Consider the following 25,809-nt stretch of genomic DNA (forward strand, 5'->3'; position numbering starts at 1 on the left):
AAACTGCTTTACTGCTTTTTCCTGCAGTCCAACTAGCTTGACACATTTTACCTTAGGGATATTTACAAATAGCTCGTTTCTATTTTCTTACTGCATAATCTAATGAAGCCATTTTAACAGCTACGTGGGGCCAAGTGGCAGGAAGCCTTTGGAGTTGTGGTGAGGGAATTGTGCCACAGACTTACTGTGACTCAAGAAAGGATGTGATGATACAGGATGTAAAGATTATGTGTTTCTGGATGTCTGTAACTTCCTGGTCCCTTCCTTCTCCACAGTGTGGTGCCTCTGTACTTCTCTCTTCCCTGAACTAGCTACTGCTTCCTGACGGAAGTTCTACCTGCAGGGCACTCCAACTTGCCCAGTAACAGGCAGAAATTTACTTTTAGTCAGAATTTAGAGGAAAACAAATGTAGAAATACAAAGTTGCTGAACATCCATGATCTAAGGCAAGTGTCTAACCACATCCAGCAACTCAGTGGACAACATGGTCACTGTTTCCTCCTCAGAAAAAGATTTCACAGCGTAATGTAAAAATGACTGCCCAGATGATTTGGAGGAGACTTGAATAAGAAGCTTTATTCTGGTTCTAAAAGGGAAAAAGTCAAGGATTTTCCAAATCCATTAAAATGCATCTGAAATTAGCAAAAGAGATGTTGCTTGAATCTCACCCATGTAGATATGAGACATCACTCCCGAGGGAAGGCCCACCTTTGGAAGACACTGGGATTAACAGCAGATGTATCTACCTGGGCCCCTCTTTCATTCTTTCCTCTACCCCAAGAATACTGTCAGAGTCAGCTTGAAAATGAAACTAGTGGAACCAGAGTTTACATGGAATTTTTTGACAAAAAAGCAGAAATATTACATGTCACCTTCCTTCCCACTTCCTTGCTCCCCTCACATATTTGCCAGTCTCAAATTCCTTCCATGTTTCAGTTGAGCTCCACTGATTCCCCGGGAACACGAGCCTCCGTCTGCCATTCAGCTGGGTTCCCTCACTCAGACACAACTCTTGCCATGAAGAGGATTCGGTAGGATTCTGTAATGTCACCTTTTACGGTCAGGAGGCTTGTCACAAGCAGAGGGTCATCAGCCTACAAAAAGATGCACACATAAACCCAACCTGGGCTTTTTGTGCCTCAAACAGATTAATTGATCAAGTTCTATGCTATGTATTTTCGATCTCAGTTGTAAGATGTACCAGTTCTAGCTGTAGGTTACCTCTCTTCCCACTGTGTTGGCTCTTTTACATTTCCACTTAACGCTCAGACTGCAGTAAGTAAAGTAGCAATGACTAAGCACTCCCTCCCCAGGGCACTGTGACCCTCCCCACATTACAGCCATGGCAGCTAGGCACAGCAGCGGCAGAGTCCGCTGGGGTGAGCGGCTCTGTTGGCCATTGGTTACTGCTTCATCTTGGGTAACCACCCGTGGTTACCAAGAAGCACCATGTCAACCTGATTCATCATGCCAGGAACTCTGCTGCCGTCTTTCTGCCCATGATTCTTTCAATTTTGGAAGAAGCTACTTATTCTGCCATCCCACGCACAGCTCACAACAAAAAGCAGGGGAGTGAATCCTTTCAGTCTCTGTGAAGGCCCGAGATGAATCAGGAAGGGCAGTTGCAGCCCTGCAGAGATGTTTGGACCTCATGCCTAGACTCTGCAATGCAAAAAGGCAAAAGCAGCCAGGGAAACAGGGTTCCCAATGTGGAAAATCAAAAAGGCTGCACTGACTTCCAGGGCACCAAGGGAAAAGCAGCCCTAGCCCAAAGAGAGGGGAACACTGCAGTGGAATGAGCCACATCAACTTAGTTCTGTGTCAGCGGGCCTGCAGGTTTCAGGGGACATGAAAAAGCTCAATTCCTGGCTGTGTCTTGAGTTAAGAGCAGCAGCATTTCGGTGCTGCGGAACGCAGCGACCTGTGTTCTACGTTCTGCGAGGTGCCAGTGACAAACACTGCAGGTTTCCATCTGGCGGCTGACAGGCCCGGCACAGGAGCGCGCGCACCCTGCCGGCCTCCATCCTCCTGCCAGTGTTTGTACCCGCCCTGGGTAACTACGCGTGTCCCCTCATCCCCGCGTGCCAAAGCCTGTGCCCGCTGACGTCTTCACCAGCAGCTTTTGCGTTGTCCCTACGAGTGGGCGCGAACCCGCCACCCCACCCCCACCCCGTGTCCCCCGTGGGCCCGAACCCGCCGCGCGACTCACCCCCGGGCCGGCAGGGGGCGCCCAGCAGACGGCGATGCGGCGCGTGCGGCCTCGCTCCGGCGTCCCCGCGGTGGCGTCGAGCGCGAACCCGGCCCGCAGCAGCTGCGGCGCCTCGGCCAGGCGGAACTGCTCCGCGCCCTGCGGAGACAGCGCGCCCGCGTACCGCTCACAGCCCCACTGCTCCGCGCCCTGCGGAGACAGCGCGCCCGCTCCACAGAAAGAATGAGCAGGCATTTCTTACGTCATGTGTCATAAGACTGTGCGATTTTTTCACCTTCTTGGATGCGAACTGAGCTGTCTGGATTGCTCCAACAATCAGTTCTGCCGTCGCCGGTGCACTCTGCCCCTCGCTGTACTCCAGAACGAGGAGAATGGACTTCACTGGTTCTTGCAGCTCTAAACAAACACTAGTCAAACTTTGAGACAGTCAAAACTGGGCGATTATCAGTTCGGAACAAGCATAAATTAACACCAGGATGGTTCAAAAGAAGGTGATGTTGTAGCAAATTCACGAGTTGACACAGAGAAGGAGATCCCTCTTACACAGTTAGTGAGGTTTTGCGTAATTTGCAATTGCAAACTGTAATTATTAACTATCAAGTTCCATGCTTGGTTTTTAGCCCTATGGCGTTGTGTGTACTGTATTCCTACTTGTGTATGGTGTGTGCTTGGATTTATTTACAGCTCAGGACCTTAGGTGCTGTCTCTCAACACAGATCCTGTCCAAAGAACTTAAGGAAGGATAAATTCAAACCCCTGAAAGTGTGTCTGTTTCAGAACAGCACAATAGGGAGGGTCCAGGATATGCTGTTATATATGAAATAATTTTACAAACATTTAATAACACAAGCCAGAGATGTGGCAGAAAGCAAATACATCTTAATACTTTGTTGTAGTATTAAACTGTAATAATTTTTTGCAAGGTAAGCTGCAAAGATAGAAGATCATCATTAAGACATAACCATGTCAAAATTAAGATAAAATCTTGCCTTGAAAGTTTCCTGCATTTTGCATTACAAATACAGGCTATACCATACTGCTTATTTCTTCTGATTCTGGAGAAGGTACCTTTCATTTACTTTTTCCCAAAGGATGAGGGACATGCCTGAGTCTTATCACTCACTATTCTGTAATAAAGTGGTAGCACATCACCTCCTGCTGGCAATTCCCGCGCGGACACGGGTGACGTCACAGCCAGGGACTCCACAGGCACGTCGAGGGGAACCCCCCCCTCCACAAACATCAGGTGCTCTCTGGCTGCGCCCTTCAGGCGCGTCACGCGGGCGGTGTGCTGGGGAGACAGGAACACTTCCACTGCCGCGGCAGCTCAGGTGCCCAGCTGACAGCCTGGGCTGCACGGGAGCTCTTACATCATCTGCCTGGCAATAAATTCTTGTATCTCCTGCTCAGAGGCCCCGCACTCTGATGTGGACATCCTACACCTTCTCCTTGTCTGCTCAGGCCCTTCTGTTTGAAACCCCCTTTCATTCCTGGGCCCTGTGCCTCAGGAGGGGACCGGGCAAACTATTTACACTAACACCACTGAGGTAAAACATACCTGCCACGAAACATGGCTAAAGCTTGTGAACTAGGACCAGGCTCCAGTCACCTTCAGCTCACTCTGATTTGCATTTGTAACCACAATTCCAAAGACAGACTGGAGATACAGAACTTGCAAGGAGAGAAGCAGTACTTAGCTGCTCACCGCCTGCTCCTGCTGTTTGCAGTGCCTGCTGACCGTCATTAGTTGGCACCCTTCATTAACTTTTGGTAGCTCTCTGTTGGAACAGTAAAGCCACCTGCCAGCCCTGCTTGGGCTCCGTCTCGGCTCCACTGCTGCTCTACAGATGGAAACACCTCCTTCCTCTCGCTGAGCCCCTGCAGCAGCAGCTCCCTGGTGCTCGTGCACCGGCGCATTTGCACCGTGCAGGTGTAGCTCCACTCCCTGCTGCCACTAAATGCTCCTGGCAGAGAACCCAACCGGAGCTGTGCTCAGCAGCGCGGCAGCACCCGAGCTCCCGCCGCCCCCCGCCTGCCCAGTGCACCCAGCTGGGCAGAAGGCAGGACTGAATCCCAAATCACTATTATGAATTAGTAACTGAATATTTAAAACCTGAGAGGAAGTCAGTGGGCCCCAAACCTGCCCCCTCCTACCTACATCAGTTCATCTAATAAATTTTTCTGCCTACAAATGCTGTCCACTAGCTATAATTAGTTGGAACTCCTACCAAGACCCATGCTGATAAAATACACTGTAGGTTGTATTTAGACTTTGATTTCATAATCCAGGTATCTTGATTGTCTCACCTTGCCAAAGAGCACAACCTTGAGGCGGTCAGAATAGTACAGACTTTCATGATCAGGACTGAAAGTAACAGTAAAATCCTGACTCTTTCCAGCACCCATTTCTCCTTCTGCTGGAAAGATGCTGAACACACTTAAGCCATTGTAGTTCTGTGTTCCTGGTAAATAAAAATGAGGATACAAATAAGAAAGGACAGCTCTATTTTACTTTTTCATATATTTTAAACCCATTTAATTTTTGTTGGAACAACAAATAAATAAGACCTGATAGATGGTTTTGCAGCAAAACAGGGTGTTAGAAATACCAGATAAATGCATCAGTTGAATTAATTCATCTCTAGTGGAACTGAAGCATCATCACCAACCCCTTCCTATATTCTAACGTGATTTTACAGAGATGGACATCCCTAAATGTAACCTTTAATATGGAATTACTATTTAGATTCAAACACTTGTATCTCTACTTGTGGATAGTTGTTCAGGCTGCATAAATCTACAGCTACCCATACTGAAAGAATTAGTACAGCTCCTACTGGGGAAACAGAATTCTGTCTTCAGGTTCAGTGATGTGATGCCCCAGGTGTTGACAGCTATGTAGATCTAACAGGACAAAGTAATGCTGCTTTGTACTTTTGTGAGTCTAACAAAGGAAAGAAAAGAAAAGAAAAAAATCAAAAAACAAGTTTACCAACAAACTCTGTTCTTTGCGAAGGGGACGTAATAAAGGATGGAAGTCTCTGCTGATCTTTGTGCCTTGTTGGTGAAAGTGAATCTAGTTGCATGGAGTATCGCAGGGTCAGCGTGGAAGTGTTCTGTATCTGATGACAGTAATTCACACAACAGCATTGTTATCAAGAAAATCGATTCTGAAGCCTGGAGGATCCAGAGTTTGCGAACTGGCTGATTTTGCTGCCTTAGGGCACCTCTGTGTACCAGGTGCCACGGCAAGAACACGTTACTGCTACCCACAACGTGCCATGTCAGCCCCCACCCCAACAGCAGGGACTGGGCTCCTCCTAAGCATCCTGTGGCAAGTAGTTTATTTTGGTTACTGACATCCCTGGATAAAGTCTGAGAGGAGAAAACTTATGCCCAGATCTTGATCTGTTTCTGAGTCTGTGGGATTTCACAGTACGTGAATGAGTGAACGGGCTAAACTTCCCTGGACTGCACCACGGCAGAGCCTCAAGTGCTCTCTGTAGGACCAGTTCTGCATTGCCCCCATGTACCTCTGTCACTGCTCTGTATGGGCGCAGGGCGGCCTCAACTGTGAGAGCAGTAACGGACAGAATAGAGGAGTGCAAATATTTCTAACACTGGGAAAAGCAAAGCCATTTCTGACTTCACATCCCTCTGCAGACTGGCTGGATCTACAGAGAAGACCACACAGATCGTTTCTCTTTTTTCTTCTGCAGAAGGTACTGGATCTCTCTGGTTTTGTGTAGGCTGCAGGCAGGATGGCAGCAGCTAACAGGATCCTCCCGCACAGCTTTGTTACCTTTGGCCTGAAGCTGCCTCAGCACCAAATCACTCTGCCAGACGTGCTTTTAAAGCTATGTTCTTCTGCCTACACTTTGCCACTCAGCCTTACGTTCTGCCAGACTAGAAACCACAGAACTCCTCTTCCTCCTTGCAAAAATTGCCGATGTGCTTTCCAGTTCAGCTTATAGGGATTTACCTTGAACGTGGAAGTCACCTTCTCTCTGGCTATGACGTATCCCATATCGAGTACTTCTTCCACAGAGCAAACAATTGATGGTGTCACCCCGTGACCACTGATCCTGAGGGTTAGATTGGTTTTTGCCGTCCGGATGTCCAGCGCTCCAAAAAACTGCCAAGAGGATATCTGTGTTAGCCCATTTGCAGAAGGAAAATGTCTCCCACTCCACAAACAGGCCATTATTACAGAACTTCTGGATTTAGTGCATAGACGAAGATCCATAAGTTGGGAGGGGCTGTGCACAGGCAGCACAGCCTTTCTTACTATCATACAGCCTCATCCCAGGCAGTAACATGTCATTATTACACAGGCTCTCCTCTTTTTCCCCATTACTGTTGTATCTCTTACTCACCCATTTATTCTCATTTGGAGAAAAAGAGATGATGAGGGTTTTACTTTCACCTGGCTCAAGCATTCCAACTGGTCTGACCAACAGGAAGGGACCATTGGGATTCAGAACTGAGAATCCTAGCTGAAGTAGTGCAACTCAAGGAAAAAGGTTTATAAACAAAGATTGGGGAAAAAGATCTAAGAACAGATTCTAAGTATTTTTCAGATCAAAGATGTATAAAGTAACCATCTGTAAGCTTTTCCAGACATAGCTAACTCAGAGGAAAGAATAATTAATCCTTTTTTTTTTTTTTCCCGATAAAATTCAAATAGCTGCAAGGTCCTTTTCCAGTTAACAAGATCTCCATACAGCTCCATTTTCAGATTTTGCCTGGAATGGGTCTTTAACACCCTAAGATCCGGGACACGCCTCCTCCTGTGTTATCCCACACAGCTTAACCCAGCCAAGCCAGTGCAGTAGCCTCTTCTTACAGGGTATTCAGAAATTCAGAGAAGCACTGTGCAAAAATTGAGTTGTTGGTTCTGCTTTACATGTACGTCACATTGTACTGAAACTAGCTTTGTCATCGGTACCTTATACTCTTTAGAAAGAGATTAAGTGCTTCTCAAGTTTGGCTCTATGCAGAACTATTTCCAGTTAAAAGGGTGGAATGGAATTAGGTTTCCAGTAGGTCACCTAGGCTCCTCCAATATATTCTTCACATCACCTCCTGCCTCACTGTGAAAGATGGGTATTAAGTCTGAAATCTGCTACCTCCTACTTGCTTTAGTGTCAAACAGTTCCTCCTACAGAAAAAGAGTCAAATCAAACAGAAGCTGAGCGGTAGATTAATTTACACATTCCAAACAAGGATACTTCCATCTTCTCCGGGGCGATATTTTGTATTGTAATTCGCTTAAATGTTCTGTGGCCTGACAGGAATGAAAATATTTCAAAAAGTGATGATGCTCACTCATGCACTACCATCCCTCCTTTTTACTCACACTTCTACCTGGGCCAAGCATTCATTCCATTTCTATGACTAATACACTAGTCAAAACTCACCAAAATACTTCCAATTTTGGCCAGTCACTTGCAGAGCTTCTGATTCCATTTTGGGATCGAGTCTGCTTTTTACATGACTCAGTTGGTCAGACAGGCTCCTAATTTTCCACCTAAGTACCTATTACAGGGTTAATTTCCATACTGACTTTTGAAAATCAACTGAACAATGTAAAAAAGTGCAAAACTATGCTCAGAAGAAGTTAACATCAGAGAGAAAAAATTCAAAACCTGAATTCAGATGTCATACCTACTGCAACATCACCAAAATTGACTGTGTTTTCTCCATTATCTGAAGTCACCACAACAGATGGTGCTACAGCTGGACAGTGCAACTCCAGATACAAAGTGTTGTAAGGGCTAGAGAGATAGGAAAAGGATATTTGCTCTTGGACCATACTGAGATAAAAACTATTGTCAGAAATCTGATCTTACTCTGTTCATATCACAGGACAGCATTAGTTTGGTATTATTAAACAATACATAATTTTTGGTGGCTGACCTTTTGTGCATGCCTAAGTGGAAAGCTAAACTACATCTGGCTTAAAACTTTCATACAGTTATTCTTTACGCTGCTTTGATTCCATGTGTTTGATTCTTATCTAACTAGTGGGTTGTAAGCATGAGTTTCAACCACTGAACCATGAAGTAATTAACATCAGAAAACTAATTTCCTCCCCAAATGAATAAACTCACATGCCCACCACTTCCCGCTCAAATTCCTGAACTACCATGAATTGCAAATACCTGCAGCTTAGGTTTTCAGAGCCGTTCATTTCATCGATACAGCCACTTGCAACAAAGCATGGTATGATGTATTTTTCAAACCTCCCACTGAAATTCCTCAGCAGGAAAGCCTGGGCTGCCATATAAGCATCAGAACTAGAAAATCCAGAAATAAGAACCATCTTAGTGAGACAGCAAGGAAAAAAAAAAAAAAAAAATCAAATCGCTATCTACTGAACTGTATGTTTTTACTGCTTCTTAGTCATACATTCAAAATTGAACGTAACAGTGAAACTAAGTGGCTGACTTGATGCACAGTAATGGACCCACCCTAGTCAGAGGTTTGCTTCTCGCCAAAAGAGAATAAAAATTATGAACCCGGTTAATAAATGTTACACTGAAGATGGCAAAATCCTCAGTACAATTTCCTTATGCTGAATACATTAAGTATTCTAGTGTCTTCCAGTATTTCCATCATTTCAATGATATGTAAACACACAAGATCACATTTCTGTAATGCAACATGCCAAGCAATACTTCATAATGGGAGTTTTCAAATACAGATGTTATTTTTATGACCTTTACTGGAAGTATTTAAAAGTTATAATTAATGGATTGCAATGAACATGGGATTTTAGTCAAAAATCTCTAATGCCCAGAACAGCCACATGCCTGGTGTTTAAGTGTGTATTTGCTTTCAAACACTTCTAAATTCCTCAGATTAGGCAGAAGTGTGGTTCTATAAAGTTGAATTACATGCTAAACAAGGGACCTCAATTATCAGATTTTGCATCTAAGTATCCAAATTTCTAGACAGCACATGCTGTTGATGTTAATTCTCACTGAGGGACACATATTGTAAATTAAATGTATTGAATATTGAATGTATTCAGCTGTTAGACCTATTCAGAAAAGGTCTATTAGTAGTAGTTTCTTTTGGTAACTAAGTTCAGCTTTCTAGTTGCCATTTAAAATAACACCCTCGTTGGTTCAGCCAAATTTACCCATACAGCCACATCTCCTGCTTTCTGATATATTCTTTGATGTCTTCAATCCCTCTGATGCATAAAGGGATTCTTTGCTTTACACGAGAGGCTACAGCTGTGTGGCTTAAAAGCAGGACTAATTTTGGAAACTGCCTTTGCAACATAGCTAAAGCTATTTCTTCTCTACAGTTTGCTTTCTTGACTACCTATAGGTTTTAATAGATTTATTAAACCACTTATAAAAAGAATGCTGTCTATGTAGTACAAGACCCTTTTGCTGACTTACTCGGGCTTTAACTCCTTGGAGTTTGGTTGTTCAGAACTACACAGAGAGGTCAGGTGCTTACTGCCTCCATCCCCTACAAGCTGTTTGGAAGACTGCTGCCTGGTAATGGAAATGTTTGATTTCTTTCCCTCTTTTTTTTCATCTTTCTTCCTTTTCTGCAAATACACACACAAAGACATTATCCACTGAGGATGATCACTGGTAACCAATGCAGACATCAGTGTACAGACACAGTCCCTGGCCCAGGGGTGCAGAGCCACAGAGGTGACAGAGTGCGTGAGCCAAGGAAACAGCAGTAGGATTAGGGTGACAAGCCAGAGACAGGGTGGGTATTTCGTACATTTCTAATAGTGTAACGTTAAGTTGAAATGGACATATTTTACCCCATCTTAAAAGAAGAGTTCCCCTATTGGAGCAGATGAGAAAAAGACTATCTCTCATGGGCATTTTACCTATTTATCTCATAAGACAACCATAAGTGCTCACATAAATTATTTGGCCCACAGCACTGCATATGAAGTCCATGTATGTGCTAAATCTGCAAGTGTAGAAACTTCAGTTTTTTAAAGAGTACTTGCAGTTAGCATTTGCAAGAAAATCCTCTAGGAATTCTTTTGAAATTGTTAGCATGGAACTAAATTACTGCTCAGTGAACAGTCTACACAGGAAGTGCAACAGTAGCGTCATGTCACACTCTTGTCCTTCATAGGCAGGTCTTACATGGATCATGGGTTTGGGCTTCATTAATATGCAAATAATTTTATGATAAAAATACCATCCAGAGAAACAAGTATCTGGAATATCAGACCAACAGCATGTGCTAGTTCTTAGCATTCCTTACTTGTATTTCTGCCCCTGTCGCAGCTGCTCTCCAAAGCCTCCGATCTGCCTCTTCTCTGATTAGCTGATCCGACAGTGCTGGTCTGAAGGACACTTGAATCAAGCTTTTCTGGGAGTGAGAGCATACACGAGAACGATAGGCAGAATTCAGCCCTCAAACATGTGTTACACCTACCAAGCTCAATAGCAGCATGTATATGACAGCAAAAAATTAACAAATAAAATACATTTTTTTCCAAGTGAGTAAGATAATCCTAAGGATAAGGTCACCTGCAGGTTTTTTGAAGTCCACTGTGTTACAATGGGCTCATTTTACATGACCAGTATTTTTGAAATTTAAACATTCTTCAAATAAATCCTAATGACAACACTGGGGAAATAACATTCGGGGTAAAAGCTCCCACAGAGCATTAACCAGATTAGATGGGTAACCCCTCATGTCGGATTTAAAACATTATTTCAAACAATATAGAACTATTCGAGCTATTCTAATAATAATTTACATTTGAGATTTATTTATAAGTGGCAGCGTTTGTAGGGATGTAGATGATCAAAAGATTTGGCAGAATACTTAGATGTTTAAAGTGAATTTACCTTCCCAGGCAACACAGTTCCAACAGAAGGGGTAATTGTCACTGGACAGTCCTCTGGCACATGGAATTCAAACGAAGTGGGTCCAACGGGGGCAGCTTCCCCATTGCCAATTCTTGGGACAGTGTGAGTCAAGTGGTTGACACTCACGTGGGTATTCATCACATACAGTGTTGCTGTAGACACACCATTTAAAGCTGTTGCAGCAAACTGAACTAAGGAATGAGACAATTCAAGAGGTGGGTGGACTCCAACTGCTTTGCATGACAGCTTGAATTGTCTAAAAATAAACACATGATAAATTGTCTCAGCATAAAATAGTCTCTTAATCAGCCCGGAAAATAGGGAACTAATCCTGTAGTCCCTATTTAAGCAGAATTTCAAGCTTGCAATGGGAATTTTGCCTGAAGATGAACAATAATACTATCTATTTTTAATGCACAATTGGCTAGAGTCCCTACTTGAATTCTTCCTCTGTGAACTTATGAAAACACATCGAGTCAAATCAAAGTTTATGCCATCATTATTTTAGTAGCATTAGCTTAATGTACAAAGCACTTTTACAAAAAAAACCCTTCAGTAATTCTTCTGAAAAAGCAAGCAGAACATTGCAAGTTAAGATGACCTGGGGCAAGTCTGCAGCTTGGATATGTGACAAGGATAAATTTCAGGTGGGATAGGAAAAGTCACCTCAGTGAAGACAGATGCGTAAATGATGAGTGACACTAACAGGCATTGAGCAACCCTTATCAACTGGAGAATTCTCACCTGCCTCACATTTCTAGCCCAGCCTTACCTCTTCAGAGTAGGCAAAGATTTAATTTCTGAACCAGCTTAACGGTGGAAATCCAGTGTGATTTAGAATCCTAGATTCCCCACTACTCAGTCAGTTTCTTAACATACCTGTTAATCTCTGACTTGCAGGTTAGTTCAAAGCTGTATTCTTTTGCCTTATTAGCTTTAAAGATTATGTCCAGTGTCAGGCTTTCAAGGGGAAGAAGAATTCCAAGTCCATCATTAGGTTGAATTTCAACAAACTTCAAAATGGCAGGATAAGAAATTATTGTTATTAAAGTAAGAAATTATTAGTTAAATTGTCAAAATATTGAAGTAAGACACTACTGGCAAGAAAAGAAATGTTATTAAATGTACAAATGTCAGTAAAACAGAAACCTTCCAGTGAGAAGCCTTCATCTGAGTTACTGAGTAGTGTCTGATTTATACGCAGATTTCTAATCGCAAAGTAACCTGAAAGGCATTAAATCCATTAACTCAGACTACAGTAGAATCTCCTCCCCAGCTTCTTGCCATCTATGGTAATCACCTTTCTCTAATGATGTTTATTTACTCTTCATAGACAACTACTGAAGTATGATAACAATCTCAAGAGTTCCCCTTGTACCTTTGAAGAGCTTATTCCTGTATGAGGCGCAGATACCATAGTGACAAGTACTAGTTTAGTATCTACAAATGTATATTTGTTTGTGTTTATGAGTTGATGATGATTCAAGAATGTCTCCCCATCACATAAACTAGTCATGAAACACATTCTGTGAAGTAAAGCTTTAACAAAGCTGAAGAGTCCAACTTCTTTTAGCTAACTCCTTGAATATAATCCCTAAAACAGCAGAGAAAGGGAGAATGCTTAATTAAATGTCAGGTTCCTCCAGCTCCGACTCCAATATGCCAAACCATTTCACACTGTGATCATGCTATTATGAAGCTTGAACAGCTAACTTTTTGCAAAAGAAAATAATTCAGCAGACCTAGCCCACATGAAACTGGCAGCTCCTGTGATTAATTTAGCTTCTACATCAACTTACAGTCAGAAAATACCTAGGCATGCCTCGGGGGATGGTTCCCACTAAGCAGTTTGGACATGGCCATCCTGCTTTAGAGACACAGTGTTTAGGCATTTGGATGCAAACTGTGCGATATTCCTCAGCCTCGAGGCCAAAGCAACAACCCTAAGCCTGTTTTGTTTAGTAGTATAAGCTAAGTATAAGTACAAGACTTGTTCTTGGAGTAAAAAATAGGTATTCTAAAAGGATAAAGTTAGCCTAATAATGTTATGTAGGTGACAGCAGTAAAATCTCAAAGATGTTCATACTGCTTGGAAAATGCAGAGGGTACAATAAACTGAAATTGCACCAGCCAGTACCAGAACTAATCTGTGTGTTTCCGCAGTGCCGCAGGCAGAAATATTTCCATGCGTTTGCAAGAAACAGTTATGATATATTTATACTCACATTGAAACATGTTTGAATAATAATGAAATATATTTTGATACAAGAAGAGGTGAGTGCGGGATAAATACATACCTCTGGAAGCCCCACAAATCCAAACTCTTGTGGCAAGATGGATTTGTTTGTTAGCACAACATTGGCCTGTACAGCTTCATAGATTGTGCAGTATCCAAAATTGATTTGTGCTGGACTGATTTCCAGATCTGAAGTAGTAACAATTGCATGGACAGTAAAATTAACTTTTTTAGCCTGAAACAAATGCAAGAGCACAGGGTAAGAACCTCCACCTGTAGCATTGTAAGGACAAGATTTAAGTGAAACATCATCCAAACAGATAACTGCAAAAAAGTTGTTCTACTCCACTCCTTGTCAATTCCATGTAAATGTAACATATCTATCTTGAACTTCAGCCTCATTGTTCTCCAAAAATAAGCAACAGAAAATGTCTCTGATAAGCAACTTTTTAAAATATCTGTATCTCAAAATGTGCTAGAATGGAATCACACCTGCATCTCCAGGAAAGGTAAACCCTAAGAAAATACTACATCTGCAGTACAAATCAGAATATAAAGATTGTGCTGTGGGATCTGATAACTCTCTGTTACAAAATAAACTACGAAGGAGTAGATGAGCACTAACTAGAAAGGATTTAACTTTCTGTTGTGTAAACATGCTGACCAGAAGAAACTATCAAATCTGTGTTACCACTTTAAGCACCTTTTACTATTATCACAGGACTTCAACTAGTAAAGAACTAGTCTAAAATTAGGTGTAATTAAGTGAACGTTCACTAAAATAACTTACACCTATTGTCAGTCTGATAACCAGCATAATAAAAATCACTAACCTTTTCCACAATTAGTATTGTCATTGGAACTTCCAGAACTTCTGTCTCTTCATTAAAATATCTCCCTGCATCTTCAGGAAGAGAGTGCCTAAAAATCAAAATACATTCAGTTTCATAAAAATATTCTGACTGCTTTTTAGGTAAAGGGAATAATAAACTTTTGATGGATGTATTTCTGAGCAAAAACAGAACAAAACACAAAAAGCAAACAGTGTGTCACCTAAGGTCTAAAATTTTTATTATTCACAGCTTTTAATATCTTAACACAGTATTCATGCTCAAACAGGAGTATTCACATATACAGCTGGTTAAGCATCAGCTCCAATGCTTCACTAAAGTGAAGTCTAACTAAAATCTTATATGCGAGATATATGCGAGTATTAGGAAAATGGTGGAAGGAAATGCCAATCAAAAAGTAGTGACCTACGAAGTTCCACCTTCTGACCAAGAAAAAGAAGATGCAGTCAGATCAGAAATATTATGGACTTGCCAGATTTCCTACAGAATGGCATACCTCCAGGCCATCTGCTCCAAGCAGGTATGCGCAGATTACAAGGCTATCTAGCAAAGAAGTTAGAATAACCGACCTTGTATGTTAAATAAAAGTAAAAATCCAGCATTAAAGACAGGATTTTGGACAGACAGGAGTTTAAGGGAGTTATTTACAGAAGTCTGCATCCATTTATCCTTTTTTAAAATGCTATCCAGTCATTTAAAATTCTGATAAATTTAAAGCTTACTTTAGAATACAAGACTCCTGCATCTTTGCTGCAACCACAGCCTGTAACCTATCCAACCTAAGCAATTGTTTCCCTTTGACACTGATGTTCATTAATTACCAGCCAGTTTGAGGCAGAACCAGTTTTATCACAAAGCACAGAGACATAAATAAAGTGAAAAAAACTTGAACACCAATAGTGTCTGATTATATACCAGACTGGTAATTTATGAGAAATATGCAGGTTTTCTGTAGCTGAAGCATCTTGCTATCATAAGCTCAATTTAAAGCTTCAAGCCAAGACAATACAAAAGCTTTAGCATTTTTAGCTCTGCTGGTCTATTTATAGTGTCTTACAGCATCAGAGTGAATTGCTTCCTGTTCTTAGGTCTCCACAGCGATAACGTTCCTACTACTACTACTGGAATTACATGCAAGTTTTTAACATATTTAAAAAATAGTTAATGAATAAATAGCACCCACTCAGTCACCATGGTGATCTGAAATCTTGCTGGCTGTTATTTTGCAAGTCTGAACTGTGACTTTACAAGGTGATCTTCAAAGGTATTGCTGACTTTAAAGACAGGAACTGGAGTTAAATGCAAGGCAGGAATAAAGTATCAGCCTTCACTTTGTCACAAGACATTAGAACAGCAGGAGAAATTCATGTATTACAAAATAATCCAGAGGGGAAAAAAAGATAATTGTAACTGTACATAGACAGTGATGGATTCTAAATTAGCTGTTATGCCTTGGGGAAAAGATCCTGAAATCCTTCAGATAGGTCTCTGAAAATGGCATCTTCATGCTTAAAAGCAATTAAAGAGAAGCATAAAAGACAAATCAGTTTAGACTGCCAGCATCTGCAGGACTAGTTCCAAATACAGAAAAACTAAAATATGTGGTATTTGGGAATTCTGAAAGTCAGCAGATTAGAGAACTTGCCTTCAAATAAACAGAAAATGTCTGTTTCAAACACCCAGAAAGTTATGAGTATTGTAACATCTGACCCAGCATTTCAGTGTGCCCAGAATTCTCAGGAGAGCTTCCCGAGCACTCAGTCATCTATCTGTTCACTTAGAATTGCTGAATGAGTGGTTTTTTTTTTTTACTTTTCTGTTTCTTTTAATATAGATAATCCTTTCCCTGAGAAAACCACGCTTATAATACTAAATCCATGAGATGTGTCACTAGCTCAGTACTTCACATCAGCTTGTAGCAGGCTCGTCTTTCTCTGTCCTACACACACTCCCTTGTGCGTTAGGTCTTTTAAACCTGATCTGTATGGTGAAACAGCCAGATACTTGTGTGTCAGAAATGCCTTAATCTCATCAAATCTCCTTCCTGAAGCTTCCCCATTTTTCAAAGGAAGATTAGTGTCCTAAATCCAAGCTATGCTTCTATCCACTCAGTAAGTGTAACAGTGCTTTACAGCATCTAAAGTTAAGGAACTGAAAAATGTCATAATAATGGTTACTGTTGTAATCTGATAGGATTTGAGATGTTGGAAGAACTGTAAATACTTTCAGTTCTTTGAATATTAACCTCGTGAAAATTTCAAAATCTGTGATTAGACCCTCAATTTCGAATCCAGAAGTGCTGAGCACATCAGTGAAAATCCAAATAAACTTACAACAGTGGGACTAGATAACCTGTCTGAAAAAAGCAGCAGGTTTGCAGCACCAATTGGTGCAGAAGCCGCTGAAGTATTTGGCCGAACACCAGAACCAAGATCTACATAATTCATATCTGAAAAGAAATGTCCTGCTAAATTATTTAGGATGGCAATGACAAGGTAAATAAAATTAACAGTAGTCAACAAGAGCCCTTGAATTTACATTTCTGAAAACTGGAATTGTTTGTTTCCTGTAACTGAGTTATGTTTGCGCATGTCAGTGTATCATGAAACAGAGAAGAGAAACTTGCTGGGGTAAGGTTTTTAGCATCTTAGAAGATGTTATATAAAATGCCACATGAAATTAAAGATCAAGACATTCATGTTTTGGAGAAAAAGGTACATGGGTAGGAGGGATATGAACAGGAAGCCCAACCATTCTTACCTTAATTAGCAAGCACAGGAGTTCTTGTCCAGAAATTATTTAATCAGTGATCCATGAAGTAGCCACCTGCCCAGATAACCTCTCTCTTGTCTAAGAATAGCTTCCCCACAGAAATGGGAGCAGCCTACCAGGAATGCAACTGCTAAGATTTTCACACTGCTGCTGTCACCACAGGAAAAGCATTTCCTCACAGGTATGTGATCCAAGTTCATTTCCTCCTTGAGCATCTGGCAGCTTTTAAAATGGAGAGGGGGGGGAGACTAGGACTGCACTGACACTAGCAGCGTTAAGTCCAGCCTGCTACAGTGTGAAAGGAGAAAAAACTTTGGCCTGCTCAGGTTTTCCACTGACAGCCTCCTACAGACATTGTCTTAAATACTGAAAAGATTCATGTTGTTAGGTTACCTGGGCAGAAACTTCAGTTGCACACTGAAGGATGACTGAGCTTGAATGTAACTTGTTTTTGGAAGTAGCTCCACGTGCTTACTCAATTCTTTGCATACTTCAAACTTCAAACGCAATGCGACTTTTGCTCTGCAAACAGATCAGACATGCTTAGGTGGCTTTCAGGGCACCCGTGCTGCCACCTCAGCAACATTTGCTCTTGCAGTTTGCTCCCCCCCACCCCCACCCTTGCGTCTCTACATTATAATTCTAACAATTCCAAGCTTCCTTTGAAAATGATGGGCATGTAAAACTGATACAACAAAATCACACAGTTGTATTCTCTTTTAAGTATAGAAAACAAGATTTTGGAAGTGCTGTAAGTAAACCTAGGTATTTCAAGCAATATACACAGCTGATCAGAACATAATTATCAGAGCACAGTACAGTGCTAAGTCAGGTCACAGGAAAGTCACAGTTAAACTATTGTGAAATATCAGCTAATTATTTGCTCCTAACATACATTCCCTCTATGTGAATCAATAAGAATGACACATAATGTTTAAGACACCTAATTGGTCCTAGCTGCAGCTCAGAACCCACTCAAGATGGAAAAGGAGTATTTGTCTTGTACTGCTGGATCTAGGTTATGTAACAATTGGTGGTGGGTGGGATGCAGCACAGAAAAACCTGTTATTCTGTTTGAGAAACAGAAAAATGAAGACCAGCGACCCCTAAGTGGGGCCAAGGATACCTGGATGCTGCTTAAGTCGCTAGCAAACACTTAATGTCCCAGCTTATAGTCAGGAGAATCAAGAGAATGAACCTGAAAGAGCAGAATACACCTAAAACATCAACGCGTACCTAGTTTCTGAATTCCATTCATCCTCATTATCATCATAATTATCTCAAAATATTCAATATCAAAAATTAAGCCTGTACAGGCAGGAAAAACCCCTCAGACTTGGTGCTGCTGGGGAATGTCTTATGCCAGCAATGCCATGAGAGTGCTGCTGCTTTTGGGTTTTCCTCCAAAACTGTGGTGACCTCTTTTACATAGATGTGAATTCACTGATCTCTTGTAACTTCTCCTGTACCAGCAGAGATTCTCCAGGGCTAAAAGGCATAGCAGGGCTAAGCTGGTGTTGCCAGTTCCTCTGCTAAAACCCGTGATCAATTTGCCCTATGAACAGTGTACTGTAAGCTAAGAAGCATCTCCCTGTTTACCGAATTCTGGCCATATTATAATACAGTGATAGCCACAGACCATACCCTGCTTTGGAATTTGATGTCAAAGTACAAAATTGCCAAGCAAATTACAAATATTTCAGCTTGTCATTTTCCTTCTCTTGGACTGGTTTACAAGCTGTCAGTCCAGATGGTCTGCTCTAAATCAACAGCTACAGCATGTGGTACTGGGAGCCTGGAATGATTTCTGACTGTTGACAGTCTAAGGGAACTATATACTACTTCATTAAATCAGTGCAGATTATAACCTGCCAAAGAAATTACTTTTCAAAGTGATTTATATTGGACAAGATTCTGGTAAGACGCTTTCACCCTTTATGCTGCTTATTTATGTTTTCTGATTACCGGATTCTATGTGACCAGAACAAAAACAAAACAAAACCATCATTAAGTAACATTTTGCAATTCTACAGCACCTGCTGGGGCACTTAAGTGTCAGAGCTGTCTAAATTGAAGACTGGATCTTCTCCTTATGCTATAGACTATAACGTCATAGACTGCAGCAGCAATAAGACACAGGCAAGTTCTTTCTGCTCTGCTTCTGTCAGACATTTGTGTGTACTGGTGGTGAACGAAAAGCTATTCTAACATGCCAGCTCCCTCCAGTCTGGGTCAGATTTTGCCCCCAAAATCTAGCAAATTCTCTCGCTACAAGTTTTAGGTAATTTTTTTTCCCCTCCTATAACTAGTTACGGATTGAAGCAGAAATTTGTAAGAATATTCCTGAATAGCAGGATTATTTAAGTAACTAATTACCATTTAATTAAAAAAATCTGTGTTCTAGAAGTTATGCTAGTAAGATTTCACATCTACCAGCTTTAGTTTTTGCTGGTTAAGGCATTTCCCCAGCGGTTACACAAGCAGCCATTTCGGCTGGGCTGGGGTGATCTTACACTGGGTCTCCTGCAGTGAAAGGTTGCAGTGAGCATTAGTTCAGACAGCACTGAGGTAACTCTCTAGCTTATACGCAGTTGACACGTAAAGCTGTTGTAACAAACTATTATCTTTGGTTGTATGTTGACAGCAGTTTGGAGGCTTCTTTGCTCATCTGATAATTGTCCTTGGCTCTGGATCCTTTGTCTGTGTGTGGTTCCAGACCACAGACCTTAGCAAGATTACCCTTCCCCAGTTTTTCACTACTGCAATTAAAATACAGCTACTTACTAGTCTAACGTAAGAAACTGTTCTTGACTGAGAGTAATTTATAGTTATTTTCAGCAGTTGAAATGAATTCTCTGTTTGAGAAGTGGTTTGACACGTACCATGTAACAATAAGGAATCCTCATTCTGATACAGGCTACAGAAAAATTTCAGTAACTGCTAAAGAACCTTCTCAGGCACCACATCTAATTGATGAAATCTATCTCCTTTTGCAGCATAAAAAGCTGAGACATGATACTCCCGCATACAAAGTACTTTGAATTTCAGCCCAAATGACTGTAAAACAAAGAAAATTTTTCCCAACTATGGAGAATTGAGTAATAAATCAAAGATTTCATTTGTGAAGGTACTAAGGACAGTATAATACATATTAGGTGCTCTTAATTTAGTAAAACTTGGCAAAGGGTCAACAGGATTTTTCCCTCAGTTAAGAAGTTTTGCCCTAAGCAGTCTGACAGCTTCTGTCTTTGGGATCCCCTTGAAATCTTAACTTTTCATTAGAAGAGTTATTCTCCTTCTATACTTGTAAGTTTTATCCCTGGGTTATCTAGACCAAGTAAAATCACTTACATAACAACTTGTGCTTGTCATATCTGCAAGCTGAATTTCTGAGATAACAGCTTTACTCATTTCTTTCCAACTGTGAAGAATCTCTGCAGTCTATAATTCTGGTAAGAGGTTTAGAATGGATGCCTTCTACAGAACCAACTCTCCCCCACCCTCCCACAAACCCACCCCAATCCTATTTAAATAGAATCTAAGAAATGCAAATAATTAAAATAAGCATTCAATAGTGACTGTATTAGGTAGAGGGAAGACACCCAGCACCTGAAGACAATTAAGAGAGTAAAAGTTTATGTAACCACTCTCTTTATATTACAGTGCAAACAGAACCAGTCTTCAGACATTACTGACTTGGACTACAGAAACACCCAGATATTTTTTGCCCTCTGTAAATTGCTATTTGGTCACCCCAGTGCAGTGCTTAAGGCCTATATGGGTTAGGAAAAAGTTGTACCCTTCAATTTTATAGTAAATGCAAAAGGACTGACATGATTTATCCAGCATCATGTCTCAAGTCTGGCAAGCCTTGTGATCAACCTCAGTAAAACAGCTGGGATGAGGCTGGCTTCTAGACCATAAGTCTCCCATGGACTTTAATTAAAGGTAAACCAGTGGATAAACAACAAAATATTCTTTCATAAAATTTCCTGGCTGAATCATTATACCCAATGTGCACTCAGGCACATTTAACTCCCTAATGTTTAGTGTGCAAATTCAACATGATGAAACTGGGGGGTTGCTATTCTCTGTGGACTTTTCTGTTACACCACACAACAGGCACAGCACGGGGAATCTTTTTAGAGTGGAAAGGCATGTATTAACCCAGATACTTCATTGCTACAGCTGTTCTTGGGAATCTGGGACAGAAGGACACCCAAGTCCAATCTCCTCAGCAGTGTGGAACTCAGAGGGCTTGTAATCAGGATGTCCTCCTGAAATGCCAAGTCAAAAACCAAACTGTTCTTCAGCTTCCTATGAAGACAAGAGGGGCCTGGCACAGTGGAACCTCAAGACATCACCTAGTGAACTAAGATCTCATTATTTAGCTATAGAAGGAAGCTGATAATGAAAAGGTAGCTCACCTGCTTCGAACAACAACACAATCCTGATAAAGTCGGTCATACATACAGATCTTTAAATCAACATTGGGATTGGGCACCCAAACCGGCACATCAATCGAAACTCCAATGGCACTAAAGCACAACTGTTAACACATAAATCAAGAGTGTAATTATTGTTAGTCTCAAATTCTTATTGATCTAGACAGAGAAAAAAATTCTGCCATAAACTACTGAGTAAAATATTTTATTATTCATATTGCACCAGGTTCTTTAATTAGGCAAAGATATGAAAGTAATTTGTAAAATAAAACCTAGATGATATGGTGTCCCAGCAGAAAAAAGAATTATACTTTGGTTTTGATTCTTTGACAGAGAACACGAAAGAATAGCATGCTGCCCATGATATTGAAATAAAATATTGAAGTGCACCTAGCTTAAATGAATGTGTCATAATTCAGAAGCTCAAGAGCCTGCAGCTTGCTTAGCCAGCAAGGAAATACAGTAATGGCAGCAAGTGCTTTGCTCCCTATAATGACCTTAGTTCCGACACCAGTAACCACACAGCTGAGACTTGGATGAAATGTCCCTGAAAGTGAGGGTACCCACAGGAGCCCTCAGTCAGCATCTGCAGTTCCTTTTGCAGACTACTCCATCTGTAGACCACGGGGAGAGCCAAGACTGGCCTACTGAGCTTCTTGGAAGTTTTTCCTTATTTTTTTGGCAAGCTTCTCTGAACTGTTCCCAGGCAGAATTTGGCTTCTAGTGAAGTGTAGAATCAAAATATGATGAAGTGGTAACTAAAGTTGTCATCTCTTCCAGCTTTCACGCATCAGTTTCACTACCGCGTCCTAAATAATTCCAATTCTGATATATCAGAAAGAAAATAAACTACGTGGGTAGCAAATAGAGAAGGATACTTCCGTATTTGTTTCCAGGACATCAGATGTTTTCCAATAGGAAGTCTGATAAAATGGGAACATCACAATTATTTGCATAGAACTTTAGGAGAATCAACAGGTTTAATAAGCCTACTGCATTAGAAAGAAGGGCCATGATTTATTAAATCATTTACCATCAAACCATGTAATACACAATCACATGGTACCTCACTATTATTTCTTACAATGTTCATAAACACAACTGTCCTCTACCTCCTCGAATACAGGATTCCGAGCTCTCTTAATTTTTGTGAAAGCAGAAGTAGGAGGATTTTAAGCTCTTTTTCTACAATGTTTTGAAGCAAGTCTTGCACAAAATCACTCACTGGTTCGCAGTCTGAATGGTCAAACATGATCACAAACTCTGCCCGCACATCCCCAGGGATAGCTGGGACAAATATAACCTGAAGCTTGACTGAGCTGAAGGGTCCAATTTCACCTTCAGTAACCTAAACAAGAAGTAATATGTTTTTAATGAAAATTACTGTATCATTGTAGTTAGCTATACATTGTATTGAAATAAAGAAGCACTATATATTCCCACTATACACTCTTCTACACCTACTTTGTGACTAGATTAAATGCACTATGCAAGGGAAAAATCAGTATCAGCAGCTCCCTAGGAGGTTTACTGTGGGGAAAAGACTTGGCATGACACGTGGTTTCACAACCAGGCATAGTCAGACTCTTACTGCGAGTCTCCTTTTACTGCAAGACTGCGTATGACAGCTAGATAACGTCATTTACCCAAGTGCTTCCATCATATATTGGTGAATACATAATTAAAACATGGGGAAGCTGTCTTGGGCTACCATTCAAAGATCTGCTCTACTGATGGCAGCATTAAGTCTACCTGCCTTTTGTACGCATAGGTAGAAGCTTTAAGTGCTATTATGAACTAGTATCTGGGCTTTCATACCCAGATTTTTTCAAATCTGACATTTCCTAGACATTTTTATTACCCCATCTTTTGTGTTGTCACTAGATTTTGTATAACCACAGAACGACACAGCAGAAAAAAAGTATGACAAGAAAAGAAAGAAAAAAAAGAGTTAAATTGTGGAAAACGTATACAAAAATCTTTCAGCTCAATTAAGACTTTATAGATCAAAAGAAAGGGCAAATGTGTGACATAATTTCATTTTAAGAATTAACTGTGATACAGTGAAGTCCAGTGGGCTTGAAATTCTTACGCGTTTTCCTATCAGAAACAAAGCAACTTATTTGATGTAGGCTTAGACTAGTGAAAGTCTTGTCTGTATCTCAGGATATTCATTACCTTTCCAAGCATAATTTCAACTGGTGTTTCTTCAGGAGAAAGTTCCACTAAATTATGTGCATTGTCTGTGTCTAGATCTGATCTGGAATTTAATACGTCTTGACCAAGTTGTTCTGGGAAAAAAAAACCAAAACACAAACACAGATAAGAACCCCACAAAATGCTGGATGTGTACATCTATTCACTCAACAAAAATATCAAACAAAGCAGAAGTACATTGATTTTGGTTAATATTGCAAATACAATCATGTATACCAATGATGAGGAAATAAAAATGTCTAGAAGGAAACTTCTCTTTGGCCATACAACTTTGCCCTAGTCCAGAAGTCTACCTTGCACACCTGATCTTTCCACTACAGAGTAACAATATTACTGTTTCAGTAGGATAATACATTGGGGATTGTTACATCAAGGAATGCAAATTCAGCTGAAAGCATGAACTGGGCTTTAGGAACAATTTCAGTGGGACAGAGTAATGCAGTCAGGAGGGCCTGTAAAGCAAGTGCAAGTGCTGCTTCACTTTCTTTTGAAAACAACTGCAATAAAAAGTGCCTTTTAGTTAAAGAGTCTCCCACTAGGACTTCAAAGTGTCTTAAACTAATGCATCACGAGAGAGACAAAGCTGACTCTGGACTGTATGGCAGTAATCAAGTGGCAACCATATGCTCCACAATAACCAGGAAAAAAAAAATCAAGGTGTCATGAGATGTGCTGATGTGCCAAAGAAAAAAAAATTTTTTTTTTTTTTTTTTTTTTTTTAAGTTCTGAAAACATCCTTGACAGGTATGTGTTCTGTGGAGACAGCTACCATGATTTATGGAGACACTCCATCTCACAATACAGACCCCAGATTTAAAAAGAAAAACCACCCTCAACCTTCTCATGGAACTTTTAGTTTCCTGCACACAAAATTATCAATATCCAGAAGAAATGTTAAAGAACACAGATAATAAAGAAATTAGGAAAGTCTTTCTTCTACATGATTGGATTTTATTAAGCACATAGTAAACATTAGGAATGAGATGGAAAATGTCTGAGGAGGTTCATCTTTCTGCTTCCTTGTTCCTAGAATTACAGACTATAAAAATAAACCTGTCATGTGGATTTCTATTCTGAGAAGTTGCTATTCAGTTGCTGAGACAAGAATGATGATAACAATTTTGCAGTTTCTGTAAGCTAGTTGGTTTCTGTATTCTTCTGAGACTGAATTGTTGATCGCTAATGAGAAGTGAGATTCTCTGCTGCTTGATATAATAGTGTCAGTACATTATTTTTAGTAACTTTTTGTGAGGCAGCATATAAAGAATTAGAACATTACTACTAGAATGATGAACTACTTAATTTACTGCGTAACTTTGCAAACTGAATTGCAGAGTTCATTACAAGGAACTCTATAAACGAAAAACACAGCCTGGGAAATGGCACTGTCAGTTTTCTCAAGTCATCTTACCTGTGGATCTACTGCTCAGGCTTGTCTCAGTCCTCTGCTGCTCCACCTGAGCCACACAGCAGGTCACTTCTTCACTATGGTCAGGACAAACTTGTTCCTTCTTTTCTACCACAGATGCCACAGGATTATTGCTGACTTTCTTTTCAGGGGCACAGTCGCTGAAATGTTGAGTAACCTATTAGAAAACACAGAAAAAGTATTTCCTACTGTGCCTGTTCATCTAGCTTGCACCAGCTCCAATTTTATCAAGCAGTTACAAATCGGACTTGTGTTTTCTTGCAACTGTTTAATGTGGATAAATGTGTTGCACTTTCTAAAAACTGCACACTCTACTAGACCTTTATCAGTGAGCAGATTTTATTTTTGCTGGCTGCCCAAACCAGGTAAATAATATAATGGGAACAACGCAATATAGTGTCAGTTATTTTACCATTAACAGAACTAAAATATTTTTAGAGGAAACACAGACAGTTCTATGTCAAAACTAAGTCTGCTAAAACTAGTTTTCTGTTTATTACACACCTACAAAAGACAGAATTCAGAAGGAAAACCAGGGATACAGATTGTGTTAGTTCACAAATTGTTTATCTGAACCATGCTTTTATTGTAAGGATAATATGAGAGTTGAAAACCCTGATGAACAGCTCAGCAGTTTCACTGTACATACTACTGAATGTAGTGTTTCAAAAGAGAGGTCAGCCCTTCTCTTAGAATTTAAGAATGGGTTAGATCATCAAGTAGAGAATTTTGAAAACCATCTGAGTCAATTGCTTTTCAACAGTCAAAGAAATTCAAGAC

At 40.6% G+C, this 25,809-nt stretch overlaps 2 protein-coding genes across 11 annotated transcripts in view; one reads left to right on the top strand and one right to left on the bottom strand.

Moving 5' to 3' along the window:
• Positions 1-25,809, top strand: part of GABRD (gamma-aminobutyric acid type A receptor subunit delta) — a 115,023-nt gene that overhangs the window by 33,045 nt on the left and 56,169 nt on the right. The gene's annotated exons all lie outside the window — the stretch shown is intronic.
• The window catches only part of CFAP74 (cilia and flagella associated protein 74), a 90,560-nt gene continuing 65,300 nt past the window's right edge, over positions 550-25,809 (bottom strand). For 7 of the 8 annotated variants that reach the window (XM_042794307.1, XM_042794303.1, XM_042794304.1 and 4 more), the window contains 22 exons: positions 25,012-25,186; positions 23,562-23,674; positions 22,609-22,731; positions 21,366-21,487; positions 17,332-17,460; positions 14,149-14,236; positions 13,377-13,550; positions 11,959-12,092; positions 11,059-11,335; positions 10,466-10,573; positions 9,625-9,779; positions 8,374-8,508; positions 7,877-7,986; positions 7,441-7,496; positions 6,586-6,705; positions 6,192-6,344; positions 5,202-5,331; positions 4,517-4,671; positions 3,362-3,500; positions 2,484-2,605; positions 2,210-2,347; positions 550-1,094 (listed from right to left, as the gene is read on the bottom strand). In XM_042794307.1, the coding sequence (XP_042650241.1) occupies positions 996-1,094; positions 2,210-2,347; positions 2,484-2,605; positions 3,362-3,500; positions 4,517-4,671; positions 5,202-5,331; positions 6,192-6,344; positions 6,586-6,705; positions 7,441-7,496; positions 7,877-7,986; positions 8,374-8,508; positions 9,625-9,779; positions 10,466-10,573; positions 11,059-11,335; positions 11,959-12,092; positions 13,377-13,550; positions 14,149-14,236; positions 17,332-17,460; positions 21,366-21,487; positions 22,609-22,731; positions 23,562-23,674; positions 25,012-25,186 (2,955 nt within the window). In that variant the 3' untranslated portion in view covers positions 550-995. Of the gene's footprint in view, positions 1,095-2,209; positions 2,348-2,483; positions 2,626-3,361; positions 3,501-4,516; positions 4,672-5,201; positions 5,332-6,191; positions 6,345-6,585; positions 6,706-7,440; positions 7,497-7,876; positions 7,987-8,373; positions 8,509-9,624; positions 9,780-10,465; positions 10,574-11,058; positions 11,336-11,958; positions 12,093-13,376; positions 13,551-14,148; positions 14,237-17,331; positions 17,461-21,365; positions 21,488-22,608; positions 22,732-23,561; positions 23,675-25,011; positions 25,187-25,809 lie in introns of those variants that run through there. The other variant, XM_042794310.1, reaches the window with a different exon arrangement.

The sequence above is a fragment of the Tyto alba genome, unplaced genomic scaffold, assembly GCF_018691265.1.
Source record: "Tyto alba isolate M040663 unplaced genomic scaffold, T.alba_DEE_v4.0 Super-Scaffold_20000042, whole genome shotgun sequence".
Taxonomy (NCBI): domain Eukaryota; kingdom Metazoa; phylum Chordata; class Aves; order Strigiformes; family Tytonidae; genus Tyto; species Tyto alba.